This window comes from Tilletiaria anomala (assembly GCF_000711695.1).
Source record: "Tilletiaria anomala UBC 951 chromosome Unknown K437scaffold_46, whole genome shotgun sequence".
Taxonomy (NCBI): Eukaryota; Fungi; Basidiomycota; class Exobasidiomycetes; order Georgefischeriales; family Tilletiariaceae; genus Tilletiaria; species Tilletiaria anomala.
The window spans coordinates 57,981-82,111 of NW_013546976.1; the positions used below are offsets into that span (position 1 = coordinate 57,981).

The 24,131-nt window shown below is 55.4% G+C and overlaps 7 protein-coding genes across 7 annotated transcripts; 4 read left to right on the forward strand and 3 right to left on the reverse strand.

The window, feature by feature from the left end:
• Window positions 1–264: 264 nt before the first annotated feature.
• Window positions 265–4,157, forward strand: K437DRAFT_274378 (AAA-domain-containing protein). Its single transcript, XM_013387546.1, has 2 exons — window positions 265–1,050; window positions 1,114–4,157. The coding sequence occupies exons 1-2, from the start codon at window positions 486–488 to the stop codon at window positions 4,080–4,082; spliced, it is 3,534 nt and encodes a 1,177-aa protein (XP_013243000.1). The 5' UTR covers window positions 265–485; the 3' UTR covers window positions 4,083–4,157.
• Window positions 4,144–5,564, reverse strand: K437DRAFT_274379 (PhyH-domain-containing protein). The gene is made up of 3 exons (XM_013387547.1): window positions 4,938–5,564; window positions 4,424–4,871; window positions 4,144–4,342 (listed from the first exon to the last, which is right to left on the reverse strand). Exons 1-3 carry the CDS (start codon window positions 5,460–5,462, stop codon window positions 4,203–4,205), a joined length of 1,113 nt encoding a protein of 370 aa, XP_013243001.1. The 5' UTR covers window positions 5,463–5,564; the 3' UTR covers window positions 4,144–4,202.
• Window positions 5,565–7,867: 2,303 nt separating this feature from the next.
• Window positions 7,868–10,883, forward strand: K437DRAFT_208624 (uncharacterized protein; the record flags this gene model as incomplete). The annotated part of the gene is made up of 4 exons (XM_013387548.1): window positions 7,868–8,262; window positions 8,353–9,004; window positions 9,078–10,226; window positions 10,293–10,883. Coding segments are annotated over 4 exons (2,787 nt in total), but the record flags the coding sequence as incomplete, so codon positions are not given.
• Window positions 10,884–11,584: 701 nt separating this feature from the next.
• Window positions 11,585–12,941, reverse strand: K437DRAFT_268586 (class I glutamine amidotransferase-like protein; the record flags this gene model as incomplete). The annotated part of the gene is made up of 3 exons (XM_013387549.1): window positions 11,585–11,867; window positions 11,952–12,375; window positions 12,440–12,941. The coding sequence occupies 3 exons, from the start codon at window positions 12,939–12,941 to the stop codon at window positions 11,585–11,587; spliced, it is 1,209 nt and encodes a 402-aa protein (XP_013243003.1).
• Window positions 12,942–15,995: 3,054 nt separating this feature from the next.
• On the forward strand, window positions 15,996–17,254 carry K437DRAFT_247443 (sterol-binding-like protein). The gene is made up of 3 exons (XM_013387550.1): window positions 15,996–16,475; window positions 16,548–16,766; window positions 16,884–17,254. Exons 1-3 carry the CDS (start codon window positions 16,227–16,229, stop codon window positions 16,980–16,982), a joined length of 567 nt encoding a protein of 188 aa, XP_013243004.1. The 5' UTR covers window positions 15,996–16,226; the 3' UTR covers window positions 16,983–17,254.
• A 1,547-nt stretch (window positions 17,255–18,801) lies between these two features.
• Window positions 18,802–22,530, forward strand: K437DRAFT_256801 (uncharacterized protein). Its single transcript, XM_013387551.1, has 4 exons — window positions 18,802–20,624; window positions 20,689–21,389; window positions 21,465–21,728; window positions 21,799–22,530. The coding sequence occupies exons 1-4, from the start codon at window positions 18,874–18,876 to the stop codon at window positions 22,494–22,496; spliced, it is 3,414 nt and encodes a 1,137-aa protein (XP_013243005.1). The 5' UTR covers window positions 18,802–18,873; the 3' UTR covers window positions 22,497–22,530.
• On the reverse strand, window positions 22,457–24,016 carry K437DRAFT_256802 (inositol monophosphatase). The gene is made up of 3 exons (XM_013387552.1): window positions 23,598–24,016; window positions 22,868–23,521; window positions 22,457–22,791 (listed from the first exon to the last, which is right to left on the reverse strand). Exons 1-3 carry the CDS (start codon window positions 23,967–23,969, stop codon window positions 22,522–22,524), a joined length of 1,296 nt encoding a protein of 431 aa, XP_013243006.1. The 5' UTR covers window positions 23,970–24,016; the 3' UTR covers window positions 22,457–22,521.
• Window positions 24,017–24,131: the final 115 nt, after the last annotated feature.

Sequence of the window (24,131 nt, forward strand, 5' to 3'; positions counted from 1 at the left end):
CAAAACGCAAGGCTTACCGCGAGCATCACGTTTGAACATAACAACAAAGCCATGTGACGGCTACGGTCATCAGAAGGCCCCGTGAAGATTTCGTCTTCCCTCTACTCAACCACCAAAGTGGCAGTAGCGGATAACATCACATAAGGAGGTCTACATGGAGCAGGGTGAAAGGAAATGCGAGCGGCCGAGCGGGCGTGTCACGTGTGCCGGGACTCAAAAACGTGTGACTGCATGAGACTTCGGAGCTCGGGCTGTCAGGTACGGCTGATAACCGGTTGAGCCTGCGAGAGCTGTCAGCTGCGTTGCCGAATGGTTCTTGATTCTTCTCTCAACTTGGGAGTTGGGACGGTACACAGTCCAGCTGGCGCGGTCGAGCGTCTTCTTCTTCTGTCTTGGCTCGGATTCGCTCTCTGCAAAGCCAAGGCCGGCCGAGTCAGAGCCACGGGCAGCCGGTTCCATAACGGATCGTCGATCTGCACGAGACCATGTCGCGCAGCACCGGCAAGGGCATGCTTGCCCGTGTGCAGCTGGACCCTTTGCTTCACTCTTCCCTCGTCCACCTGCCCATATCTTTGCATGCTCCTCTCATCGAGCGCAATGTTGCTCCTCAGAATATTGTTGTAGAACTCACAGTCCAGGGCAAAGACGGCAAGGAGGGCGCCAAGTACTACTGCGGTTGGAGCGGCCGGTCCGCGGCACCGCTTCCGGCAAGCGAGGCTATCGCTCAGTCTTCCAACTCGGCTGCCAGCGCCGTGCCCAGCGCAAGCGTGATCTGCATCTCGCCTGCTCTGGCAAACTCCTTCCAGCCTGTTTTGCGTACCAAGGATGGCTCAGAGCTCGTTCGCATCACTCTTTTGCGTTCACCTCCGCTGCCGGTAGCCTCAAGAGTTGATGTTTCTCCACTTGACGCGGACGACTGGGAGATCCTTGGAACTTACGCTGAAGCTATTGAGCTCAATTTGCTCGAACAATGCCGAGCTGCATGTAAGGGCATGATCCTCGTGGTCTTCGCCGGGAAAGGTGGCAGGACAACTTGTAGGTTCAGAGTCGGTAAGTAGGACTGTGGGCCTTCCTGTTCGGCTCTCCTTTGCAAATGCTAATGCCGAATGACAGACTCCACGGATCCACCTACTCGGAGCATCGCCCCGGATTCTTCGCAGAACGAAGATGGAGCTTCTACTTCGAGCAGGGCAGTGCGATTGTCCACAGATACCGAACTAATCATTGCACCAAAGCCACGCGCGTCACACCAGCCAACTGAGCAACCTCCGGAAGACTTAGACCTGACATCGAACCAGAGTGCAAGATTGCAGGCTATCTCTCAAAAGTCCATTGAGGAATTAGCGGACCGCTCGGTCTCTGTTCCGGAGGCAAGGCTTGTGCTACGCCGGATGTTGTACAGAGTCATGCCGTCGCTCTACGGGCCAAAAGCAGTCCCTCGAACCATAGCGAATGGGGCTGCGGATGGATCTCACCCTTCTCGCTCATCTTCAGCAGCCTGGGCAGATAAACTGGTGCTGCTGGATTCGCAAAGCTATGAGCTCTTGGCCAAAACCTTTTCGACCTTCCGGTGCTCAGTCACAAAAGTCCCGTGCCCAAACGGCAGCAATACCTCTAGCATCGAGAATGCTTTGCGGAGTGATGCAAAGGCGAATGGAAAGAGTAAAGAGAGCGAGGGAGATGACAGAGTTGAAGAAGAGGGAGACAGCTCAGATATGGAGTGGGACGAATCAACATCTTCTGTGTCCGTATCGGAAGGGGATGACTCTGGTCAATCGCAAGACGGCAGTCAGCTGCCGGAAAGACCGACGGTCGGCGCTGCCTTCATCGACGGAGAAGCATATATGTTCGGAGCCGATGGCGCCCAATGGCCTCGAAGGCATGTCTGGCTGGGCAGCGAGGTGAGGAAGAGCCTCGGCGTCCAAGACTACGACCTCGTATTTTTTTCGGCACCCAGTCCAGCGACTTCTGCGCAAATCAGCAAGCTCGAGGTGCCAATCCATTCAGCGCTGGTCAACGTCAATGGAGCAGGGCCTCTGGGTCAGCGAGAAAAACGAAGGCTCGCAGGCGTCGACACGGTTCTGGCCCAATGTGCTAGCGTTGTCAGGAACACGTTTCTATCTCGCTCGCTGTTCCAATGCATCGAGACCAGCAAGCGTTCCGGTAAAAGTGGAAAGTCAAGAGTATTCGGCCCCATACCCTCTGGCATGCTCATCACAGGTGGTGCCGGCGCTGGCAAGACATCTGTAGCGAAAGGGGTTCTGCGTCAGCTGTCCTTGCCAGCTGATCCATCGGGCCTGACTCCCCTTGTCGCTCCGCACTTCGTCGACTGCGCAGCATACAGTGAAGAACGTGTCCCCGCGCTCCGCGCCCTTTTCCAATCTTGGCTGAATGCAGCTACATGGAATGCGCCCTCCGTGCTTGTGCTCGACAACGTCGACCGGCTTGTGCCAGCGGAGCAGGAACATTCCGATGGAAGTCGCAATCGCCAGCTGGCGGAGAACCTCATCAGTCGGATCAAACAGACTGTTGCCGAGTCTGATGTCTTTGTCATCCTGACTGCTCAGAGTACGACGGCAGTGCACGCGCTTCTGAACGGTTCCCACATCTTTGCTGAAACGGTGCAGCTGAAAGCGCCACCTAAGGAAACTAGACGCGAGATTCTCGAATTTTTGGTGCAGAAGAAATTAACCCTCGGAGCGCTCGAACAGGAAGGTCTCAACTTTGTGACACTCAGCACTCAGACAGAAGGATATTTGCCCGCAGACCTGCAGGACTTGATCGAGCGTGCTGTACACGAGGCGGCCATACATGCTTCCACCTCTACTGCAGCGCAGCAATACGCTTCCTCGCCGATGGTGCTCTCACTCACCATGCAAGACTTTGCAAAGGCCCAGGAGGGGTTCACGCCACTCTCCTTGCGCGACGTCAAGCTGGAAAAGTCTGAGACTTCGTGGTCTGATATTGGAGGCTTAGTCGAAACGCGCCGGATACTGCGCGAAACACTCGAGTGGCCCACTAAGTATGCTGCGATCTTCGCTAACTGCCCGCTTCGACTGCGCTCGGGGCTGCTGCTTTATGGCTATCCCGGATGCGGCAAGACGCTGCTAGCCAGCGCTGTCGCTAAAGAGTGCGGCCTCAATTTCATCAGCGTCAAAGGACCGGAAATTCTAAACAAGTATATTGGCGCAAGCGAAAAGTCGGTGCGCGACTTGTTCGACCGAGCGCAAGCTGCCAAACCATGCGTGCTCTTCTTCGACGAATTCGATTCGATTGCACCGAAGAGAGGCCACGACAGCACAGGCGTGACCGATCGCGTTGTCAACCAGCTTTTGACGCAGATGGACGGAGCAGAAGGCTTGAATGGAGTTTATGTCCTGGCTGCCACTTCACGACCGGACCTGATCGACTCTGCTCTCTTGCGACCGGGGCGCCTGGACAAGTCGCTGCTGTGCGATATGCCGAGCGAGGAAGATCGATTGGACATCATGCGTGCTGTGTCGCAGAAAGTTAAGCTGCATCCAGACGTCGACCTGAAAGAGTGGGCAAAGAGGACGGAAGGCTTCTCTGGCGCAGATCTGCAGGCGCTGCTCTACAATGCACACCTTGAGACGATTCACGAGTCGATCAACAACACGAAGCTAGTTTCGAGCAATGGCAACATAGCAAGCAAGAAGGATGGCGAGCAGAACGACGTGCGGTTCGTCTGTGTTGGCGGTGGCGATAACGACGCTCATTCGCGCCTCAGCGGCGCCCAGCACCAGGCACTCTCTCGAAGGCTGGCGCTCATGCTTGACAACTCCCTGCCGAAAAAGGAATCACTCTCCAACGGCGTAGCTCGTGCCAATGGCCTCTCCGTTGCTCAAGATGAAGTGGTGCGCGAGTCCGTGCCTATAGAGGGGAAGAGACTCGTCACGAGTGAGCACCTGCAACGCTCTCTGAAGGCCACGAGACCTAGTGTGCCGGCCGATGAGCAGAGGAGGCTTCAGAGGATCTACTCTGCTTTTGCAGGAGAGCGAGATGGGAAGTTCCCGGATGGTGAGGCGAGTCAAAAGATCGGAGCAAGGGAGTCGCTCATGTAGCTCAGAAATCATCCGGTGTTTGCTGGCGTGCTTGCCATGTTAGCAAACGGAATGGAAAGTGCCCAAATGATGCAGATTTCTTCACTTAACGTTAGAATGAGCTACCGATACAGGTTGCAACTATGCTTCGATCAGCTGCTTTATCGCTTCTGGAGGATTCAGCAGGGGGGTGAAAGGCAGCTTGGGCGTTGGCTGCAGCCAATTCTTATCGTCGTACTTGTCTTGACCCTCGATCATGTGGAAGGTGTAGATGTAACGCGCTGGCGATTCAGCTTGCGATATCAGCATAAACTCTTCTCCGTTTCTACTCTTGAAGTCAGTTAATCAGTTTTGCGACCCACATTTTGGAGAGAGGTTCTTTTCGCTCTTATGTAGCACGCTGCCGTGGATGAGGACGAGTGCGCCGGCTTTGCATTCTTCCATTCTTGCCGCCTCGTCGTCCCACTTTGCCTCCTCGCTCTCGCCGTCGCCCAGCGCGGTGAAGCTGGTGCCTTGCGTCGTATCACTCGGATCGTTACGGACAAAGCGCTTGTTGATGCCGCGGGCCGGGCCGAGATCCAGCTTACTGAGATATGCAGGGTCATCTCGCGGTCGAGGGGCGCCAGATGCAGCAGGCGAAGTGGACGAGGGCCAGCGGTGCGAGCCGGGCATAAAGGACAGACAACCGTTCGCAGATGTACAGTCTTCAAGCGCAAACCAAAAACCCACTGCAGAAGGCGGATCTGTATAAAGGAAGGTAGAGTCATTATGAGATGGAACTGCGCCGCCAATCGAGGGTTGCTTGCAGATCTGCGAGATAAAGTCCGGGAGAGTTAGCCACATTTCAATGACATATCTCGTAAGTTGTATGCTAACAATCATGCTCTGCAGAACTCTTGGATCTTTGTGCACGTTGAGAGATCTAGCGACGTTCTGGATCTTTCTATCGAAGCTGAACTTGGCGAATGTCGGATCAAGAGCATGTAGCGCGTGGCCGCACTTGTTGACAGCCCTGCTCGGTTCGCACGTCAGCTTCCCATCCTTCCCGACCGCTCCTTCTTCTAGAAAATAGCGCATAGCATCGCCACTTTCGAGGAAGTAGGCGTCGCCGACGTGCTTTTTGCTTTGTGTACGGTCGTGCATTTGCTGGTCGTCCTCTTCGCCAGTGGAAAATTGCGTCATGGGATGCCGCTGGGGGTCAAACCCATTGATTACCTGCTTGGCATGCTCCAAGATCGGTGCGGCATCGAAGAAGTTTGGCAGCACAAGGTAGCCTTCACGATGGAACCGCTCGACTTGAGCTGGAGTGAGCGTGCCATCGTAATCATTGCTGCTGCTTAAGGCAGCGACAGGTGCAGTGACGGAAGACGGGAGCGTGGTGGGCTTGGGTTCATGAGTCATGCTGATCCTTGCAGTCTGTTGCAACCAGTGATAAATGCACAGTACGAAAGATGAGACAGATCGGGAATCAATATCAACAGTCGACTACGGTCAGACCTTGACGCAAAGCATAGAGTCATGGGTGCAAAGAGGCATCATGTCGGACGACGATCAAGAGAATTACAGGAGCGTCATTGGACCTACGAGTGAGGGTCTGTGGGGTTGGAAAGCTTACGTAACCGCCACAGCCAACTCTGTGGGCACTTGCACTGAAGCCTCGCTCATTTCAACTCTTCAAAAGTCTGTCTGCACCCCTAGGTCCTCATCCTCAGATGCTTCAGCGTCCGACGTGTCGTACAGGCATGGTCCTGACTCATTCAGTAGGCGATCATGAGCAGTGTTCCGTAAGGTCTCGATTATATTGGAGATCACATCCTTCGTTTGACTCTGCCCTTCATCGGTTGCCCACTCATCACTTGCGCCGCCATGTCCAGAGTATTTTGTCTTCGTACACCCCTTTCTTAGCGCTGCAATGCTGTAAGGAAAGATACCTACGTACGTAGTGCTTGACGTGCCATTCGGGCTTTCCAGGCAGAATGCAATAACGAAAGCGTCAATTGGCGGATGTGGCATGTATTTCACGACTAGCAAGTGCCCACGGCACCTTTGCCACAACCGCAGGGAAGCTAGCATGGAGCCCAAGCGCCGGGTCTCGGCCAACCTAATTCTTCTCAGGTGAGCATTACGTCGCAGCGAAAAAGAGCCGAGTGCTTGAGAGAGGCAATCGAATATGCCAAGGCTGATTGTGCAGATGCGAGGGGCTGGTGGGTCGTTGCATTTGGTACAACAGCTGTTCTCAGTCTCCCAAAATACAGATTGGAACAGCCTCGCCCAATGCACGCCCCGAGGCGGCTTAATGGAATGGTCTGGGAAGGCTTGACCCGTTGCGCTGACCCAAGTCTCCCGCAGTACTACCACACTAATTCCATGAAACTCCTGAAGTCTCCCGCTGCTACAGGCTGGATTCGATGCATCGACTTGGTAGCCAAAGTTCACACTCTGGGTGCGGATATTAATCTGGACATATAAATACTTCGAGTATGATTGGACCGATAGGCTCTTTGAGCTCGAAGTGGAAGCGCTCGTTCCCCTTGATCGACGAAAGCGTGGGGCTGCATGAAGCGTCTTAAAGTGTTTCATTCTGCGTTTGAGTATCCTTACACTTGGGAACTCGTATTCGTCCCTGGGCAACACAACGATGCAGACTATAATGGGACAGCTTGATCGAGAGGGCAACGTTCAAGCTGGGACCAGTCTACCCACAAGCCGTACTCACCAGGTCCTGCATATATCACAGCCACGCCGAGCGCTTCCTCGGCCGGGGCTCCCTGTTTTGCACTCCAATCAATAGTTGGAGCTCCACAGCAGCCAGGCGTTCCGAGTTCCGAGCTCATCACGCGACGCGTTTCGGGCGCGTCACATATACATCAAGCGGACACCACGCGAATCAACGCGCCAGCTAGTCCGCAGCACGTGGCGTGGCTGTTGAAGCAAACCCGCCGGGCTGCCCCAATCAACTGCCATCGCTGCCGTGAATCATTAAACGTATAGACTACTTTGACCTTTCTTTCTTTTCTTCCTTTTTCGATAGAACAAAAAGAAATAATGGAATATGCGTTGAATGCCCCCCTTGCGATATTCTCATGATGCTCGACATCGTAAGAACAGCGAATCCGACAGTAATATGACCGTCGAGCGTCGCCAGGTGGTCAAGCTGTTCAACGCGCTGGGAGAACCCTTTCCAGCACTCACCTTCTCTTTTTTCCTTCTCGGGAAAGACAAAGAGCAGGGGCGCACAGGGCCTGGATCCGGGTCGCTTGCACAGCTGTGCCCTGACCCCCGTCGTCATGACTGCCACCAAGAGAAAGGCGGACTTCCGTCAGAAGGACTTTGCGGCGGCTTCGGGCACCACCAATGCTACCTTGAAATCTGTGTCCACCCCTAACGGGAAGAGTAGAGGAGGCCACAGCAGCTTGGACGCCTACATGATTGCGGAGACAAATGAAGCGCGTCAGACAGACACAGAACCGGGGAGTGGTGATGCGATTGTCGTTGTGGAGCATCCGAGCTCGGCTGCACAAGAACGACCGCCCCCGCGACCGCCCACAAACAGCAGGCACCATAGCAACCAGCAAGGTCGCAGCGCGACTTCCGGACGATTTTCTAAAAAGTCTGAAGCAGCTGGCAATGAAGAGAACCCGCGCGATGCCGCCATCGAAGCCGTGAAAAAGGGAGAGATGAACGACCCAGGCGAATCACCTGATCGGCTCGAAACAAAAGTGGACGCCATAAAGAAAGCTAATGGCGAATCAGAAGACATGGCTGCTCAGAAAAGGGAGAGCGAGGAGGACAAAGAAGAAGAGTCTGACGAAGACCCGGAAGAGCATGCGAAGCGTTTGAACAAACTCAAATTTTTGCTGCAGCGGTCCAGCATCTACAGCCGTATCATGGGCGAAAAGATGGCCAAGGAGCGAGCAGCACGAGCGGCAGCTGCCGAGCGGGAGCACCAGTCTGGTGAGACGCAAGGCAAGGAGCGAGCGGCTGCCGATGTGCCAGTCCGAACGAGCACACGCACAGCCGGGGCGGTTGCGAGGCGCGAGACGACAGAGGCGGACAGGGAGAAAAGAGAAAAAAATCGTCAACACGCTACTGAGTCGAGGCGCAAGCGCCAAGGTGTAAGCTCTAAATTGCGTGTTAGCGAATACCTTGACGAAGAAGACCTGGCGGCTGCAGCCGCGGCTGCTGAGGCGCAAGATGAACAGTCCCAAGAGGGCATGGTGAGGCTATCTCCCAGAAGATGTTCAAAGCGATCCGTTGAAGGCATAGCCGATGAAAGCGAAGCAGGTCCCAGCAAGAAGTCAAAACCTCAATGCCAGGGCAGTAACAAAAGAAACACGAAAAACACCGCAGCAATGACTGAGAATATGAATGATCGATCCCGCTTGCAGCCAGCTCTCATCACCGGTGCACGCATGCGCGACTACCAAATCGACGGCCTGCAGTGGCTCATATCTCTGTACGAAAACGGGCTCAATGGGATTTTGGCAGATGAAATGGGCCTGGGCAAGACGCTGCAGACGATCTCGTTCCTGGCACATCTGCGTTCCAAACGCGTCTGGGGGCCTTTCCTCATCGTAGCACCGCTCAGCACGATCGACAACTGGGTCCTCGAATTCGAACGTTTTGCACCGGACATTCCCGTCGGCTTGTACTACGGCACCACAGATGAGCGAAAGGATATTCGTCAGTCGCGGCTTAGGATGCCTACAAGCTCCAGCGCTATCCATGACCAAAAGCGTCAGGAGGAGGAAGACGCGTTCCCTGTCGTCGTCACGACGTACGAGATTGTCATTCGTGACCGCTCACTCTTGGCTAACATCCCTTGGAAGTACATTGTCGTCGACGAGGGCCATCGGTTGAAGAACATGAACTGCAGGCTCATCCGGGAGCTCAAGCAATATAGGAGCGCCAACAGGCTGATCCTAACTGGCACCCCGTTGCATGTGAGTATTTGTGTGCTACGCATCTACTCATCATCTCTCAATAGCTGAAGGCATACTCCCTAACGGTTTGCAGAACAACCTTGCAGAGCTTTGGTCTTTGTTGAACTTCATCTTACCCGACATCTTTGACGATCTTGAGACATTTGAGAAATGGTTCGATTTCAGCGACATGCACGACGATCAAGGTTCGCAAAAGATCTTCCGCAAGCGCACTGGCGTCTCGCAATCTGCCGCTACGACCATCATAACGCAGCTGCACGAGATTCTCAAGCCCTTCCTGCTGCGACGCCTCAAGTCTGACGTAGAGGGCAACCTGCCGCCGAAGAAGGAGTATCTTCTCTACGCTCCGCTCACAGAGATGCAGAAAGAGCTGTACGATGCGGTCCTCAACAAAGATATCCGCAGATGGCTGATGGAAAGGAAGACCGGTCTCAGCATGTACGAGATTGAGAAGGTTCTCGAAGACGCAGCCCCGTTCGAAGGCGGCACAAGCGCTTTGAACACACCCTCCTTGGCCCGGACGCCAGCAGGGTCCACGCCAGCTGAAGGTACAACTCCGGCTACCGAGGTGAGCGCTTTTGACTTGTCGTCATCCGCGCCGGCTTCGCGTGCGATGACGCCTCGTAGCGGCACTGCTGGACGCCGAGCCAAGCATAACAAGCAGTACACCGATCCCAGCGAGGGTGATGCGTACGCTCAAGCAGCGCGGAGCCCATTGGCGTTATCGCCGGCAGAGTGCTCGCAGCAGGGCAAGCTGTACACGATCAAGCAGGCGCGCAAGGAGATTAACAACATGCATCTGGAGAACATGGTCATGCAGCTGCGAAAAATCTGCTGTCACCCGTATCTCTTCGACTGGCCCCGCGATCCTGACTCCGGCTTGCCCGTTACGGACGAGGACCTTATTCATGCGAGCGGCAAGATGCTCTTGCTGAACCGCCTGCTCGACGCTCTCTTCGCCAAGGGCCACAAGGTGCTGGTGTTCTCGCAATTCACAACGATGCTGGACGTCATAGAGGACTGGGCGGATGTGTACAAAGGGCTGCGCACGTGCAGGATTGACGGAAACACGCATCGGGAAGATAGACGGTCGCAGATGAAGTCGTTCAATACCGAGACAGGGCCGGACGCATGCAACCTCTTCTTGCTGAGCACCCGTGCCGGTGGACTCGGCATCAATCTTGTCGCGGCAGATACTGTCATTTTTTATGACAGTGACTGGGTGAGCATATCTTTCCGCGCCATGCTCTCTGGATAACCTTGCTGAGCTCTGCCCTTGCCTCTATAGAACCCACAAATGGACTTGCAAGCGCAAGACCGCGTCCACCGCATCGGCCAGACCAAGCCCGTCCTCATATTCCGCCTTGTCAGCGCGAATACGGTCGAGCAGCGGGTCCTCAAGCGCGCCAGCAACAAACGCAAGCTCGAGGCGCTCGTCATCCAGCAGGGCAAGTTCCGCCTGCCTGCCGGCTACGAGGCGGCTGCGCAGTCTCTCGTTGGCGGCAACGGTGGTGCGGGGGGTGGGAGGAGGCAGCGCAGCGAGGAGGAAGAGCTGGCTGCAGATCTGCTGCGGCTCGAGGGCGAGAAGGTCGTCCTCGCAGGCAAGGACGACGAGATCATCAGCGATCACGACCTAGAAGTGCTATTGGACCGCAGCGAGAGTGCCTATGCGCGGCAGCTCGGCTGGGACTCGCGCATGGCCGGTGCCAAGGACAGTAGGGGTGCACGGACAAGCGAAAGCAGCAGCAGAAGCAGTAAGCAGGAGCGCATCCCGGCGGCGGCCGCTGTGGACGCGGCGACGGTTACGCAGAGGGCGATGTTCGAGGTCACCGAGACGCAAACGGACCATGCGAACGAGGATTTCGCGCGGATGCTCGCTGGTGCTGATGCTTAGGGGGCCTACAAGTGACGGGATGCCATGCATGCCACCTGGAAGGAACGGAAGCAACCTATGTAGCGCAGACGCGATTTGCAGCGGCGCTATCCGGGCATGCGATCACCCACGTACTTCGCAATACTCTGAGTGAGGTCCATAGCATGTAATTCCATTTCCCAATCTGTCCGCAGGGGACTGTAGTAGGAACAATGCGAGGGAGAGTGAGACAGATGTACACGTAAAGCGTATCTTTTTCAACAGCAGCAGCGGGTCCGGCCGCTGAGAATCATGCTGGATTCAAGGTGGGACAAACGAAACGAAACAGCGACGTGACCGGAACTAGCGACCATGCAGGGCCAAGACCAGGTCGAGTGCATAGGCTGCAGCCTCGCATCCGCCTGCCAATGGCGACGGAGTTCGCGCAACCCCAAAATCGAAACAATAAGTTTAGCTGATCCGGTGAAAAAAGGAGAATGATGCAGCGGCGGTTCCGGAAAAGGGGGGAATTGCGCGTGTGAGACGGGCGGTGGGACCTGAAAGCGTATGGAATGGCCTAATAGTCGCAGCGGCCGACGAGTGTGTTGGACGCACGCGTGGGCTGCAAAATCAAAATGCTATGGCACTGAGCGCATCGCAGCATGAAAGGGAGCGGGGTTAAAGTGGGGTGGGCTTAGAGCTGCAGCGACGGTGCAAGATGCGACTGCCTAGAACGCAATAGCAAGCACCGCGGCAGATGCAGCAGCGATGAGTAGAGCAAGCGTACCTGCGGCTGCGCGCGGCGACGCAGCGCCGGCGACCTCAGTGGGCGCGCCGCCGGAGTTGGCATCACCGCTGCCGGCTCCACCGTTACTGCTGCTGGAGCCCTTACTGCTGGAGTGCGGCGTGCCGGTGTACGCCGTCCCTGGCGCCGAAGTGTTGCCGCTGTTTGATTGGATCGAGGGTGAGTCGAGTACCCAGGAGATGGCGCCCCATACATGTTTGTGAAAACTATGTGCGAAGCGGTAAGGATGAATAATGTCAGAACAGGCATCAAGCAAGTAGCGCAGAAACCAGTCTGTCGGCGTGGCTCACGTCTCGTCTTCCCACTGCTCGTCGGTGTGGCCAAGGGCAGTGTAGAAGCTCCTGCCGGCGCCACCGACGCCCTGTGTGCCTTTGCGGATGGCGTTCTTATTGTTGTCGACGCCGCCGCCGATCTTCTTGTGTGCGGGATGCGTGAGGAGGTTGCCTTCCTTGAACCAGGCGATTGGGTGCGGGTTACCCTGCAAACGGATGCGCTCCGGGATCGGGTTCACCGGGTCGTGATACGAGTGATCGTCAGCGGAGAGTACGAGCTGGTAGCCGAGCTTGCGCGGGTCGGAGAGGAAGTTGTACATCTCGTCGAACACCTTCCACGTCGAGTTGAGGTGCGCGACGGACGGATGGTCCTCATTGTGCACATTGAGGGTGGCATGACAGATCTCCGGGTGATAGTCGAACTGCGCACCGACCAGGCGAACTGGGTGCAAGAAAAAGAAAGGGGTCAGTGCAACGAATGCGTCCGTCTAGACAGTGTCACTCACGATACCAAGGGGTGGTGAGGAGGGCATCGCACGCCTCATGAGCGCTGAAGAAGCCCCCGCCGTCCTGGATGTAATTCCTCATATTACTAATGCCCTTTCCGGTGAGCGCATCGCCGCTGGTGGAGATGAACACAAGCGCATCAAAGCCGTAGAGCCAACTCTTGTCCTCCATCTTGCTCTCGTCCTCGGTCGCGTAGACGTCGACGCCATTCTGATTGCACAGCTCCTTGACGTTGGCGATCGCTGTGGGGATCGAAAGGTGGCGGTAGCCCTCTGTGCGCGTGTAGATCAGCAGTTTCTGTCTAGCGTCTGCGAGCGTCGGCAGAGAGGCTAGCAGGAAGAGGGCTGCGGCTGTAGCTGCTGCTGTGGAGGAAGACGAAGTGGGGAAGAGGGAGAGGCGACGCTTGCTTGACAAGGATGCCCGCCTCCTGATGCTCCGTTGCGGCCGATCGCAGAGGCGGGCTGCCGCTGCCGTTGGTGGTGGGGTAGAGGTCATCATCATGCTCGCCTGGGGTAGGTGGGCGTGGGAGAGGCAGAGCAAATGGAGGAGCCCGCCGTCCTGCGGCGTACGCAGCCGGGGGCTGGGAGAAGGAAAAGAGCGTATGCGGAGTGGGAAGGAGAAGGCATGAGAGGGGGTCTGTCGACGCTGGAAATTGTTGAGCGAGGGTGGAGGGGATGAGGATGGGGATGGGTTGGGAATATTGTAAAAGTAGTATAACCATGTGTGATGCACCAAATGGACACACCAAATGTGACGGGCGCTCTCATAGAGTGCCGTGATGCCACGTAGTGGGTATCCAGGCACTGGGCAGCATTGCGGCTGCTCGCCACCCGCATACAGCCCTCCCGTGCTCAAAGCCCCCCTATCCTGGCTTCCAGTGAAATAAAGTTCCAGAACTGCGGGCTGCGGAACGCTCACAGCGGCAGTCAATTCGACTCGGAAGGCGGGTAGCAACCCTAACTCCAACTCTCACCCGGTACAGTGCACATATACTAGCAGCGGCACATCGCCATTAGGTACTCGTCCCCTTTTTGCATTTGACGTGTCAGCCAAATACGAATCATTTGATGTGGAAAATATTACATCATAATAAGCATTTCCAGATGGCCCAACTCGCAACGATATCAGATGCAGTCTCGAGGCTTGGCGCTTCACGATCTCAAAATATCGAGGATGTATCTCGAGAGATCTCAAATGCTTCTGCCCGCAAAGCATCTCAGATGACTGTGCTGCTGTGATGTAATTTGTTTCGCTTTGCGCAGCCACTGCTCCAACTGTACCTGGTGATACATGTTATATATGCACTATCTTTTCGTTCGTTACCTCGTGGCCAATAGTGCGGAGGCGATGCGTTCACCGATGAACGTTCCCCTCGTATGCAACTTGAGGAGATCTGTGATCATTGGGCACTCTTCTTAGTCCTTCCAACGGTGAAAGTCTTTCTGCACGGCTACGGCAAAGATTCTGCATAACAGAATGAATCTGTATCTGATTTTAAGGGTCTCCTGTGGCAATTGCGGTTCACTTGGTGTGTCTCTGATCTTGAGCTAAAACTTTAGCTAGCGCCATGAAACGCTCGTCCTAGAAGTTGCTCGTCGCCTTCCACTCTTGAGACGCATCTTGTTCTAGAGCTGAGCGCTGAAACCAGGGGAGATGGAAACGATGGCGGCCGTCAGCGGTTTGAAATGTGGTCGGTCCAAGCACAGCCTATAGCGACTCGGAAAAATACTATGCACAACAGCCCTGTTGAGCTTGATTCGCTCCTGGCGTGGCAAGCAACAACTTTGGTCACCTTCTGGAGCAAGTGTGCTTCGGCCGCATCTTTTCTTTGCTTCGGTCGCAGTTGAGCCTGCTTTTCGAGCTGTAGCTGTTGTTGCTTCTGTGCTGCCACATGCGCTTTCGCAAGCAAAGGTGTTTGCTTGTCTGCTGGGCCTTATTCAGCAGTTTCGCATCGCTTTCTTGCACCCACAGCTCTGTGCGCTGCCTTGGCTGCGCTCGCCTGCTCCTTCTCCCTTGCCCATATCTCCGTACCGTCTGCTCGAGCCAGTTCGCGCGCTGCAGCTGCTGCAGCTTGCTCTTTTGCTTCCTCCGCGCATTGCGCCGCCTGCGTCGCCTTTTGGGCATATTTTGTTCTGCTGCTGATCGTCTGCGAACATCTTTCTTGCCTGTTGTGCTGCATTTTGGATGACAATAGCAAACAGATTTCGGGCGGACATCTCCTGTTCCACTATCTTGCGCTGCATTGGAAGCAGATCTCAGTCGGATAGCGATTGTGATATACTTGCTCGGCCTGGCAAGGGTCCGTAGTGCTGCTGATCGTACAATCCTAGCGGATCATCGCAGGGTTGATCGTGTGCACCTCTCCGACGCCGTAGACGGCGCCGCTCAAGTGTACCGTGTGGGGCTTCTTCAATGGCTCGAAACGTTGCCTCGCTCGACGCGGCACACTTGTATCGCCCGCAAGCATGTTGAGCATTTCACCTCCACGCCGGTGCCGGACGGGGAATACTCAACGACGGGCGTTCTGCCCAATTCATTGAGGCCCAGATATTAGCGCAAGCTCTCGATTGTGGGTCAGGTGCAGCACTGTGCATGTGGGTTCTAGTCGCCCTTAGGCGTCAATGGATGCTGCACGATACGGAAGAGGCATGAGTTACAGCGACTTCTCCGAGCTTCGGCCTTTACTTTTTGCAAATTCGGATATATAAGGGCGGTTTACTGTGTTATAAAAGTCTAACTCTTTGTTTATTGCGTCCAGCAACTCCTCGACGCTCACCATCGCGCCTTCCTCTTCCACGTGTCTAAAGCGAGCCTGTGTTGTCGAACCTTCACATCGCGCTCGGCAATTTGCGGCTTATTGCTCCAAACTTGAATCCGGCTCTGAAAGAAGCTGTCCGTCGTTACCTAGGCTCTAGCTCGCTAGAGTTATCGGACCGGCCTCAAGGCACATGCTCACCGCAGCGGATGCAGTCGTTCGGGCACTACCGCGAACAGAGCAAAACGTTTCGGTCTTCTCCCAGTGGAGTGTCCCCGCAGCATTCAGTGGATGACGCAATCTGAATCCAGTGGCTTGCATCGTCGGCTGCCTGGGGAGTTTGGCTGCGCACGCTGTTACCGGGCAGACTCGATCATGGCCCAGTTGGCAGAGTACGCGGCGATCGCGTTCATACGGCCTCGGCCTCGCGCACGAGATCTACGCAACGGCGTGTTGTGAGATCCTCTTCGTTGCTGAAGATTCGATATTCGAGCTGATGAGTCCTCGCGAAGAGGATGTGCCGGATCGCAGCGCACGTCTTCATGAGGGCTGAGAGCATGGGAGCTTTGCATCGTCTCGATGTGGTGGTTTGCATGGACCTGGCCAGAATCCAATCGCCCATCGAGGAAACCAAAAGTTCTGAGTTCTCTATGGAACGGCCGGTATTGGAGATTTCGATAGAAACCCGGTGTGTATTCAACGGCACTGAAAGCCGAGATTGGCTTATGGTCAGTATTAAAAGTTGGAAGTCGCCGAGCACTGTGCTATTTTCACACGCGCACAGCATTCAGACCGTTACCCCGTAAATGCGCTCCACAGTCTGTGATTCTCTTGGTGCGGAGCCCCGCACTCGGTGAGGTGTTCGACCCAACACCTCCGCTGACCCTCCATTTACACATGCAGCCATCCGTTGGCCTCTTCATCGAGCACCCCAAGAGCAGCTGGAAGGCTATCTACACAGTGTGAGACACCCGGCTTGGAGTGCTCTGCAAGTGGATCCCGTGCACCATCCCAGGAAAACGAAGCAAACAATGGCAGGACAAAAGAACAGCGACTCCGAGGAGTCCGGCAACCTCCTGCAGATGCTGATGGACCAGGCGGCGGACCTTGAGTTGGTCAGCACCAATGGAGGCACGGACCCCAAGGATCTGATCGTCGACGGATTCGAGATCTCCAAGCTGTTTGCCGTCATTGAGTATGCATTCCAAAATGCCAATGATAAAGAAGGTCTGCTTGAGGGACTGGACATGATGAACAGGGAACAGGCCGTCAAGGCCGTTGTGAGTTGCTCTTCTACATGGCAGCATTGAAGTACTGCCATAGAAGCTCATGCTCTGTGCTGCGTTCCGCAGAACGGCACCTTCCTCTTCGAAGTGATCTCATCGGGCAACAAGTCCAAGCCGGTGCGCTACATTGTCGACATGCGACACAACGGGACCATTAAGCGCGTCCCCGATGGAACGGACGTCAAGGGCCTCAAACCCAAGCCGGACGTCACGCTGCGCGTCGCGGACAAAGACATGGTCGCTCTCGCCACGGGCAAGATGAACCCGCAGATGGCGTTCATGAAGGTTAGTGCGGGCGTCGTGCCGCTTCGCGTGGCCACGCGTGGACGGACGCTGAGATGTGCGCGCGTTCCCTCTTTCCCACAATCTTTCCGCCGCTCTGCTCGCGGAACGACGTTTTAGGGTCGCATTAAGGTCAAGGGAAACGTCATGCTCGGCTTAAGGATGCAGACGGTCCTTATGAAGGAGGTCGCCAAGATGGGGCGCCAAAGCAAGCTCTAAAGAATCGATACTAACTGAGGTACTAACAAACTGTCGCAAATGAAAGAGCAAGGAGACGACGGAGGGATGTACATTCGCGTCCGCATCATCGCTTTGATGCATTGGTGAAGGAGGGAAGCAAGGAAGGAAAGAATTGTAGAATGCACTCGGCCGATCCGGTTCGACATCTCCCGAAAATCTGTTGTACAAATGTAGGAGGACACAAGCATCATGTGGAGCCTGAAAGTCGGAATTATGTACCATGACTGCGACGCATCCTGAGCATGTCGGAGAAGGCGGACCGTTCCGTTTGTGCAAAGTGCACATGAACCAAGGAAGATGAAAGTGAAAAGCGCCAGCTCGATATTTGTAGACGGCATGCACTCGCTCGCTCACTTGCTGGTGCGACGGTGCAAAGCCGATCAATACCACAATGCGGCAGGTTGGTGCCTAAAAGAGGGTGCTGATAAGAGTGGGGATTGTGCTTTCTGGTCGAGTTGCAGTAGCACAGGTACCCTGTTGACCGACTAGGTGGAGCAATCCATGCACACGCTCTCAATTGGTCAACATCCGTCTCGATTAAAGCGAAACGTGACATAGCTCGCACTCAGACCTTGTCGTGAGGCAGTCGACTGGTCTGCTACGGCCCACTTCACCGGGATTCGGATTCTACCCTCTCCTCGTCGCCGCCTCCAGCCTGGCGGTATGTACGGACTTCCATGTTCCATCGCGACACGAGCGAATGACGAGAGAGGCAAAGAATGCATATCGGTGCATACGGCAAGCAATCCATCGACTCGGAGAGATAGGTGCGCACACAGCACACGAGTGAGCAGTCAGCGTGAGGCCACACTACGATCATAAGTCAAGAGTTTTCTTTGAGGTTGGGCGCAGCTGTTTTCAGTCCACAGCGACTTGTGCAAGTCGCGGCGCCTGCGACAGCTTGACCACATATGAGAATGTTTGCTAGGAATGAGCGTCAGATTTCGTATTTTTCATTCAGGTGAAAAGTGGATGCGAATCGCTGTTCGGCAAAAAGAAACGTGCTACCGAACAGAGATGGTGAATTCATTTTCCCTGTATTTGGATCCAGATTCGTTTCCGAAAATCTAGGATGCTTGTTTGTTGCATCGGCCAAGATGAGAAAAGGAGCAAGGAGATGGACGCGATGTGGTCTGCTCATTGTATCCCGAGCTCCGCGTTGTTCACTTTTGATTTCCTGCCAACCGCAAAGATTCGCACCCCAACCTCGAAGGTGCATTCTTGGCCAGCGCGACCGGATACTGATTCATTCAAGCTGTGGATTCAATTTTCCGCGAATTCAACTCAGAGCCAACCTGGGGATAAACCTTTCGTTGGCCCATTTCTGCTTCCAGGATTCGCCGTGAATCCGCATTCGCTTTTTGGCCGGGAACAAAGCTAGCATCGTTCTAACGAAGACGCTCTAAATAATCAGGCCATACGATGCCAGGATTAAAATATAAACCTGCTCCTTTTAACTTCAGTTTAGAAGCGCCGTTCAAGCGAATGGACGCACGAATGGGGGCAACGGATCCTCGAATGTCTTGTCAGTTTCGATTTGTGGTTCAAAAACCAAAGAGGTTTGTATTGCCAGGGCGTCGCTTTCGTCAGCCTATGTTGGGAGGATCTTCACTTCCAAGTATCAGCTTCCGCTGGCGAACCGACGTCTACAACCCTACTTGGACTGTGCAGCAGCGAGATTGGTTCTGCCGGCGGGCGGCACGCGTCGCGTGCATGGATCGTGTTGCTTTCGTTGATTTCCTGTTCCTCAGTCCTTCAAATTCAATTCCAGGTATGACTGCCCTGTACATGCTTGGAATGAGTGGCAGCACACGCTACACTGCCTGGAGGCTATTGCCCTCCCTGAAACTCGACTCTGCCACTGATTACGATGGCTGCTCGGCGCGGACATGGAGCATTCCAGCCCGTCGTCCCCTCGCCGCTCTCGCAGCCAGGTAGTGCCTTGCTCGCGGCGTCGACGTCGTCTGCCCGCTCCACCATCTCACGTGCTTCTTCAGCGCCAAGCAAAGGCTCTGCAGGAAGCAGTGGCAGTAGAATCGACATATCGACCGCTTTCGGGCACCTGGCAGATGAAGATGTGCGCTTCTTCGACCAAGTAGTGAGCCTGCTGGCGCCAGGTTCGGCGACTTTCGCACAGCTCAAGCAGGCGCACAACGACATCCTGGCCGCCGACTTGGCAGAATCACTTACTATGACCGGTAATAGGAAGGAGGCAGAAGGGGAAGCTCAAGAAATGCTGCGCGAGAACCGCAGGCAAAGGGATGCGCGGCTATGGGACGCGCTGTTGCGCTTGATGCAGGTCAAGGGCAGCGACTGGAGGGAGAGGTGGGATGCAGTACGCATCGGCATTGGCCTCGAGCCTCGAATGTCGGAAGAAGAGTCTTTCGCGGACGAAGATGAGCGAACAGAGACCAGCACTTTCTCAGCAACTCCATCTGACAACGACCTTTCCGAGGCAACGGTCAGTCCTGCGGAACACTTGCGCTACCTTGGCTCGCCACGCCTTACTCCACGCGCCGGGACATTCCATGGCCGATACAAGCAACATTTTCCAGTCATATCTGAAGAAAAGGCTCATCGGCTAAGGTACCACGAGAATGTATCACGGGACTCCTCGCTTGAAAGCGCTGGCGATGAGCAGCAACTTGCTGCTACAGGGCGTTACCGTCCATCGGCATCTCCGACTCCGCCCGCTTATGAGGATGCGACGCAGAGCAACGATCGCGTTCTCCTGCGTGCAAGAGGAAGCTTGCTGCACGAAAAGTCGGCTGCAGTACCTCTCATCGAGCGACAAGTTCGCGTCTTACCGACTCGCAGGCCCCTGCTGAGCGACCGGAGCAGTACAGAGGAACAAATGCCCGTCCGAACGCCACGTGGAGCCGCTAGTCGGCAGTTTAGGGAATTTGTCGCTGCAAGCATTCACCAGCGTGATGCCACTGCTTACGAAGCTCTGGAGCGTGCTCGAGCAGGAGAGGACAGGAGTCTGAGGTTGGCGTCCGCCAGGTACGACTACAGCCTCCTGCGACGCAGTCTCAGCTGGTGGAGCGCGTGCTGTAAACAGAAGGGTGTCCAGCGCGCGTCCACCGCTCGCGCGCAGGACATTGTCTTCCTGAGCCATGCGATGGAGCGCTGGAAGGACTGCGCAGCGGCAAAAAGGAAGAAAGCAAAGCTTGCGGCCAAGGCCGACAACGTGCGTGTCAAGCTTCTCGTCTGGCGCAGATGGAAGCGCTTAGCCGCGCTGCACACGGACAAGAAGATGGAGGAGAGGTGTGCGGAGCTCAAGAACGTGTACAAGGAGGTCGTCAGGCGTCATGTAGCGCGTGCCGTCAGACAGGCCTTTCATGCGTGGAAGCAGCGCATCAGGCACGCGATGGCGGACGATTTTCGCAAACAGAATTTACACTCTAACGCATTTACGCTGTGGAAGATCCGCGCGGCGCAGAAGAACGTGATGGGCGCAAGGGAGAAGGCGATGGCTGCCAAGAGGGGGAGGGCGTTAGTCTGCGAGGCGTTCCAAGCCTGGAGGGCGGTAGCACAGCTACAGTGGCTTGAAAGTGAACATAAGCGACGCAAGGAAAGCGCTGTTATCGAGTACGCGTTCGATGCATGGCGCCGACATGCGTGAGTCTCTTTGCGCAATGAGCTCCCACGCCGAAGTATGCTCACATCGGGCTCGCATTCACAGAACGCTCAAAGCCCTCCAGAGAGCTTTTGAGCGTCATCGCTTACAGCGTGTCGCCATACAGCGCTGGTGCTCGATGCTGAACGCTCATCAGACCTATCGAAGGCTGGAAAAAGTCGCCGCAAGACGACGAGACCGACGCGTAAAGCGGCTGGCGTTTGCTGTGTGGCGCGCTCGAGCTGCGCAGCTCAGCAACCTGTACATCCGAGGGGATGGAATGCTTGTTCAGCTGCAGCGCAAGCGAAAAGAACATATCCTGCGCGTCTGGAGACTCGCGGTGCGTGAACTGATCGTGCAGCGCAGACGGGAACTCCAAATTCAAAATCGAGCTCTCGCGCAATGGCGACACCACACTACGCGCTTGCGCGATGAAGCGGCGGTGAAGGGAGATAAACTTGTTCGGCTGTGGGATGCAAGGAAGCAGAAACACGCATGGCAGCTTTGGAAGCTACACGCGCAAGGGAACAAGGAAGAAGAAAGGGAAGTGCAACAGGCATTCGAGATCAAATCGCTCACGGGGGCGCTGGCAGCATGGCGTGTACGCTTCGTCGAGCAACAGTCGAATGCGCGCAAAGCGACACTAGCGGATCGGTACATGCTTAAGAGACGCGTCCTGGATGTATGGCGTGAGGGGCTATTAGAGAGGAGGGCATTCAAGCTGCAAGAACAATTTGCGGATCGCCACGCTGCGAGGGTACTAAAGGGTAAGTGCGCTGGGAATGATGTCCTCATGCGGTTTATGACTGATGCGCGTTGATCCTGCTCTTCCGCATGTAAAGCATGGACATCGCGATTTCGCACACGCCAACACGAGCGCTTAGGCGTGGCAGCGGTGCAATGTCGTATCGAAGACAGGATACAGCGCCAGGCCCTTGCAAAGTGGACCAGTCGCGTGGTGGAGGTCAAGAGCGTGTTGCTGGAGATGGCTGATGCTTGCGATGCTACACTCTTGCTTCAGGCGTTCAATCGATGGAAAGAGGCGATGCAACGTGCACGACGACGGAAGCAGGTTTTGTTGGAGTTGTTAGCGCTTCGGGAGCGAGGTAAGTTGGACCAGAGAATACAGGTTGCCATCTTGCGATTGAGTCTGACATTGTTGCCGCTCAATCGCAGATATGCAACATCGAGTGATGCAGATATGGCATGCCGGGGCTCATGCCTCCCGAAAGCGCCGACAAACGTTACAACAATATTCGCAAAACGCGAACCAGCGTTTGATCCAACGCGCGTGGGACCACTGGAATGACAAGACTCAAGACCGTCGCTTGGGCGCCTTGGAGTTCGCGACACTCGTGCGCCGTCGAGAGATTGCTATCGAGAGCATCATATCAAAGTGGATCACGAATACCCCTGCGCTGCCGGCCATTCGATACCGCAATACGATTCTCAAACGACATGCCTTCGAACAGTGGCGCGTTGCGTATCCACAAGCGGGAGCTTGGCGGGCTGCTGCCAGTTTAGATCGACAGCAGCTACTCTCGCAGGCGTTGGCGACATGGAAGTACACCGCACGCCAGAGACACACCTTGCGTGCCGCTGCGCGGTATTGTGGTGCTTCTACCGATCGACTATGTAGTACTCATCTAGGAGCGAACAGGCGGGCGGCACCGCGCTTCTCTTCGAGTCCCCAAGCGGAGGGGGGCCCCCGAGGGTCGGTAAGACGAACGAATTCCGCGTCTCCCTCAGCCTCTCAGGCTGCCCGACGAATTGCCACGCGCCTAACTCATCAGCATGCCACCCGAACAGCCGGGGTCCATCATTCCTCTTCGTCGCCATCTATAGATTTGGATTACGATTTGCAAGACATGTAATGAGTACGAGTCGAGTGCAAATGGGTCAAGACGGATAAACCACACCTTCGCGCTCGTATTGCAGCCCGCCGTGGTGCAGATTCCTCCAGACAGCTCTTGCGATCCTCTCCTGCGCGAGCCGTGTGCTTTCGTTGGGGGTTGCTTCCGGCCGAATGCACAGGAAGCGGCGCCCACCTAACGACCCTCGTGGGAGCGGTGTGTCTTCTCGCCATAACGCTGAAGCGGGGGAGGGTGCATTACCGTCCGTCCACAGCCCACCGGCTTCAGCAAGGATGGCGAGGCCAGCGCATACGTCCTGCAATTGGGAAACATGAAGTGGGTGCATGAGAGTAAGGTCCGGATCAAACCCATTGCGACTTGCCCAAGCTCACCCATTCCCAACAGCCGCCTTCCCACATTATGTCGACGCTGCCGCTGGCGCAGTAGACCAGGTCCAGCGCAGCACTACCCAGGCTTCGAATACCGTGTACTTCACCACCTTGCTGCCCTGCTTCATCAGCCGTTGAGCGTTTGGTCAGGTTCCAGAATGTATTCGCTTTCCGGGTCAGATTGGACTGCGGATCAGATGGCGGCCTTCGGTCCTTTCCCCATTCTGAGATTAGCAAGAGTCCTTTCAAGGTCGAAGACGCTATTTGCGGGGAGCTAGTGCGCAGTAGAGGCGCAGAATTTATGGGCAGACGCAAAGGCCGTGGGTGACCGTCCAACCCCGCTGTCCGTTTTGAATCTGCAGTAGACGGCATAGTTGATCCGACAATGTTCGCTTTTAGCCATTGAAGGGTCGAAGTCTGAGGGTGCCGTCGGTCCGGTGTGCTCTGAAATGCCCCATGGCCTTTGCATGCACTCCAGAGCATGCCGCCCAGATGTGACACTGGATCAAGGTTTGCGCCTGCGCCCATCAATGGCGCATAGATTGCTCCGCAGACGGGTTCATTACCGATGGCAAGGCCGATGGAAACACAGACAGTGGGAAACAGATGTGTGAAGTTCACCGTGCCATCCAGCGGGTCGACGATCCACGTTGGTAACTGGCGGACGCAAGAAACAAAGGTTCATATGTCAGCCAGGTTGGATTGTTTGCGTTGAACAAGCGCTAGAACGTACTTCAGAGCAAGCATATCGCTTGCTGCCTCCCGCAGCATAGGCTTCTTCCGCAAGGACATCAAAGCCGGGATAAACCTTGCGGATCTCCTCGACCACAAAGCGTTCTACGCTCAAATCAATGTCGGTGACAACGTCTACGCTCGAGTCCTTCTCCCGGGTATTTAGCGCCCCATTTTCATGTAATTTTTCCGCAGCATAACTCTGATCGTGAGAGATTGGATCCGCTGAGCTTGCAGACGAAGAGAGATGAGGCGCGCAGGCGCGTTTCCATGCGTTCTCCCGAAGCATGGCCCCGGCTCGAACTGCGAGCTGCGTCGCAAAGTCGTGCGCTGCTTCGAGGTCCAAACCTCGCAAAAGCTCTTGCCCTGCCATGGTATGCAGAGCCTTTATTGGACTTCAATTGTGTATTTTGATGGGACGGAACACTGGCTGGAAACAATCATCCATCACGCGGTATCAACAATCGACAAGGATTCGAAGTTCTACCAATTGAGTACCACTGGAACGACGTCGGAGGACCAACGAATAGCTGTA

Coding starts and splice junctions, on each gene's coding strand:
- K437DRAFT_274378 (XM_013387546.1), top strand. CDS start 486: ATGTCGCGCAGCACCGGCAAGGGCATGCTTGCCCGTGTGCAGCTGGAC. Junction 1,051..1,113: donor AACTTGTAGGTTCAGAGTCG/GTAAGTAGGACT, acceptor GCCGAATGACAG/ACTCCACGGATCCACCTACT.
- K437DRAFT_274379 (XM_013387547.1), bottom strand. CDS start 5,462: ATGACTCATGAACCCAAGCCCACCACGCTCCCGTCTTCCGTCACTGCA. Junction 4,872..4,937: donor GAGTTCTGCAGAGCATGATT/GTTAGCATACAA, acceptor TTTATCTCGCAG/ATCTGCAAGCAACCCTCGAT. Junction 4,343..4,423: donor AAAGAACCTCTCTCCAAAAT/GTGGGTCGCAAA, acceptor CTGAATCGCCAG/CGCGTTACATCTACACCTTC.
- K437DRAFT_247443 (XM_013387550.1), top strand. CDS start 16,227: ATGGCAGGACAAAAGAACAGCGACTCCGAGGAGTCCGGCAACCTCCTG. Junction 16,476..16,547: donor AACAGGCCGTCAAGGCCGTT/GTGAGTTGCTCT, acceptor TGCGTTCCGCAG/AACGGCACCTTCCTCTTCGA. Junction 16,767..16,883: donor CGCAGATGGCGTTCATGAAG/GTTAGTGCGGGC, acceptor ACGACGTTTTAG/GGTCGCATTAAGGTCAAGGG.
- K437DRAFT_256801 (XM_013387551.1), top strand. CDS start 18,874: ATGGCTGCTCGGCGCGGACATGGAGCATTCCAGCCCGTCGTCCCCTCG. Junction 21,390..21,464: donor CGCTGCGAGGGTACTAAAGG/GTAAGTGCGCTG, acceptor CCGCATGTAAAG/CATGGACATCGCGATTTCGC. Junction 21,729..21,798: donor GTTAGCGCTTCGGGAGCGAG/GTAAGTTGGACC, acceptor GCTCAATCGCAG/ATATGCAACATCGAGTGATG.
- K437DRAFT_256802 (XM_013387552.1), bottom strand. CDS start 23,969: ATGGCAGGGCAAGAGCTTTTGCGAGGTTTGGACCTCGAAGCAGCGCAC. Junction 23,522..23,597: donor AGCGATATGCTTGCTCTGAA/GTACGTTCTAGC, acceptor TGCGTCCGCCAG/TTACCAACGTGGATCGTCGA. Junction 22,792..22,867: donor AAGGCGGCTGTTGGGAATGG/GTGAGCTTGGGC, acceptor TCCCAATTGCAG/GACGTATGCGCTGGCCTCGC.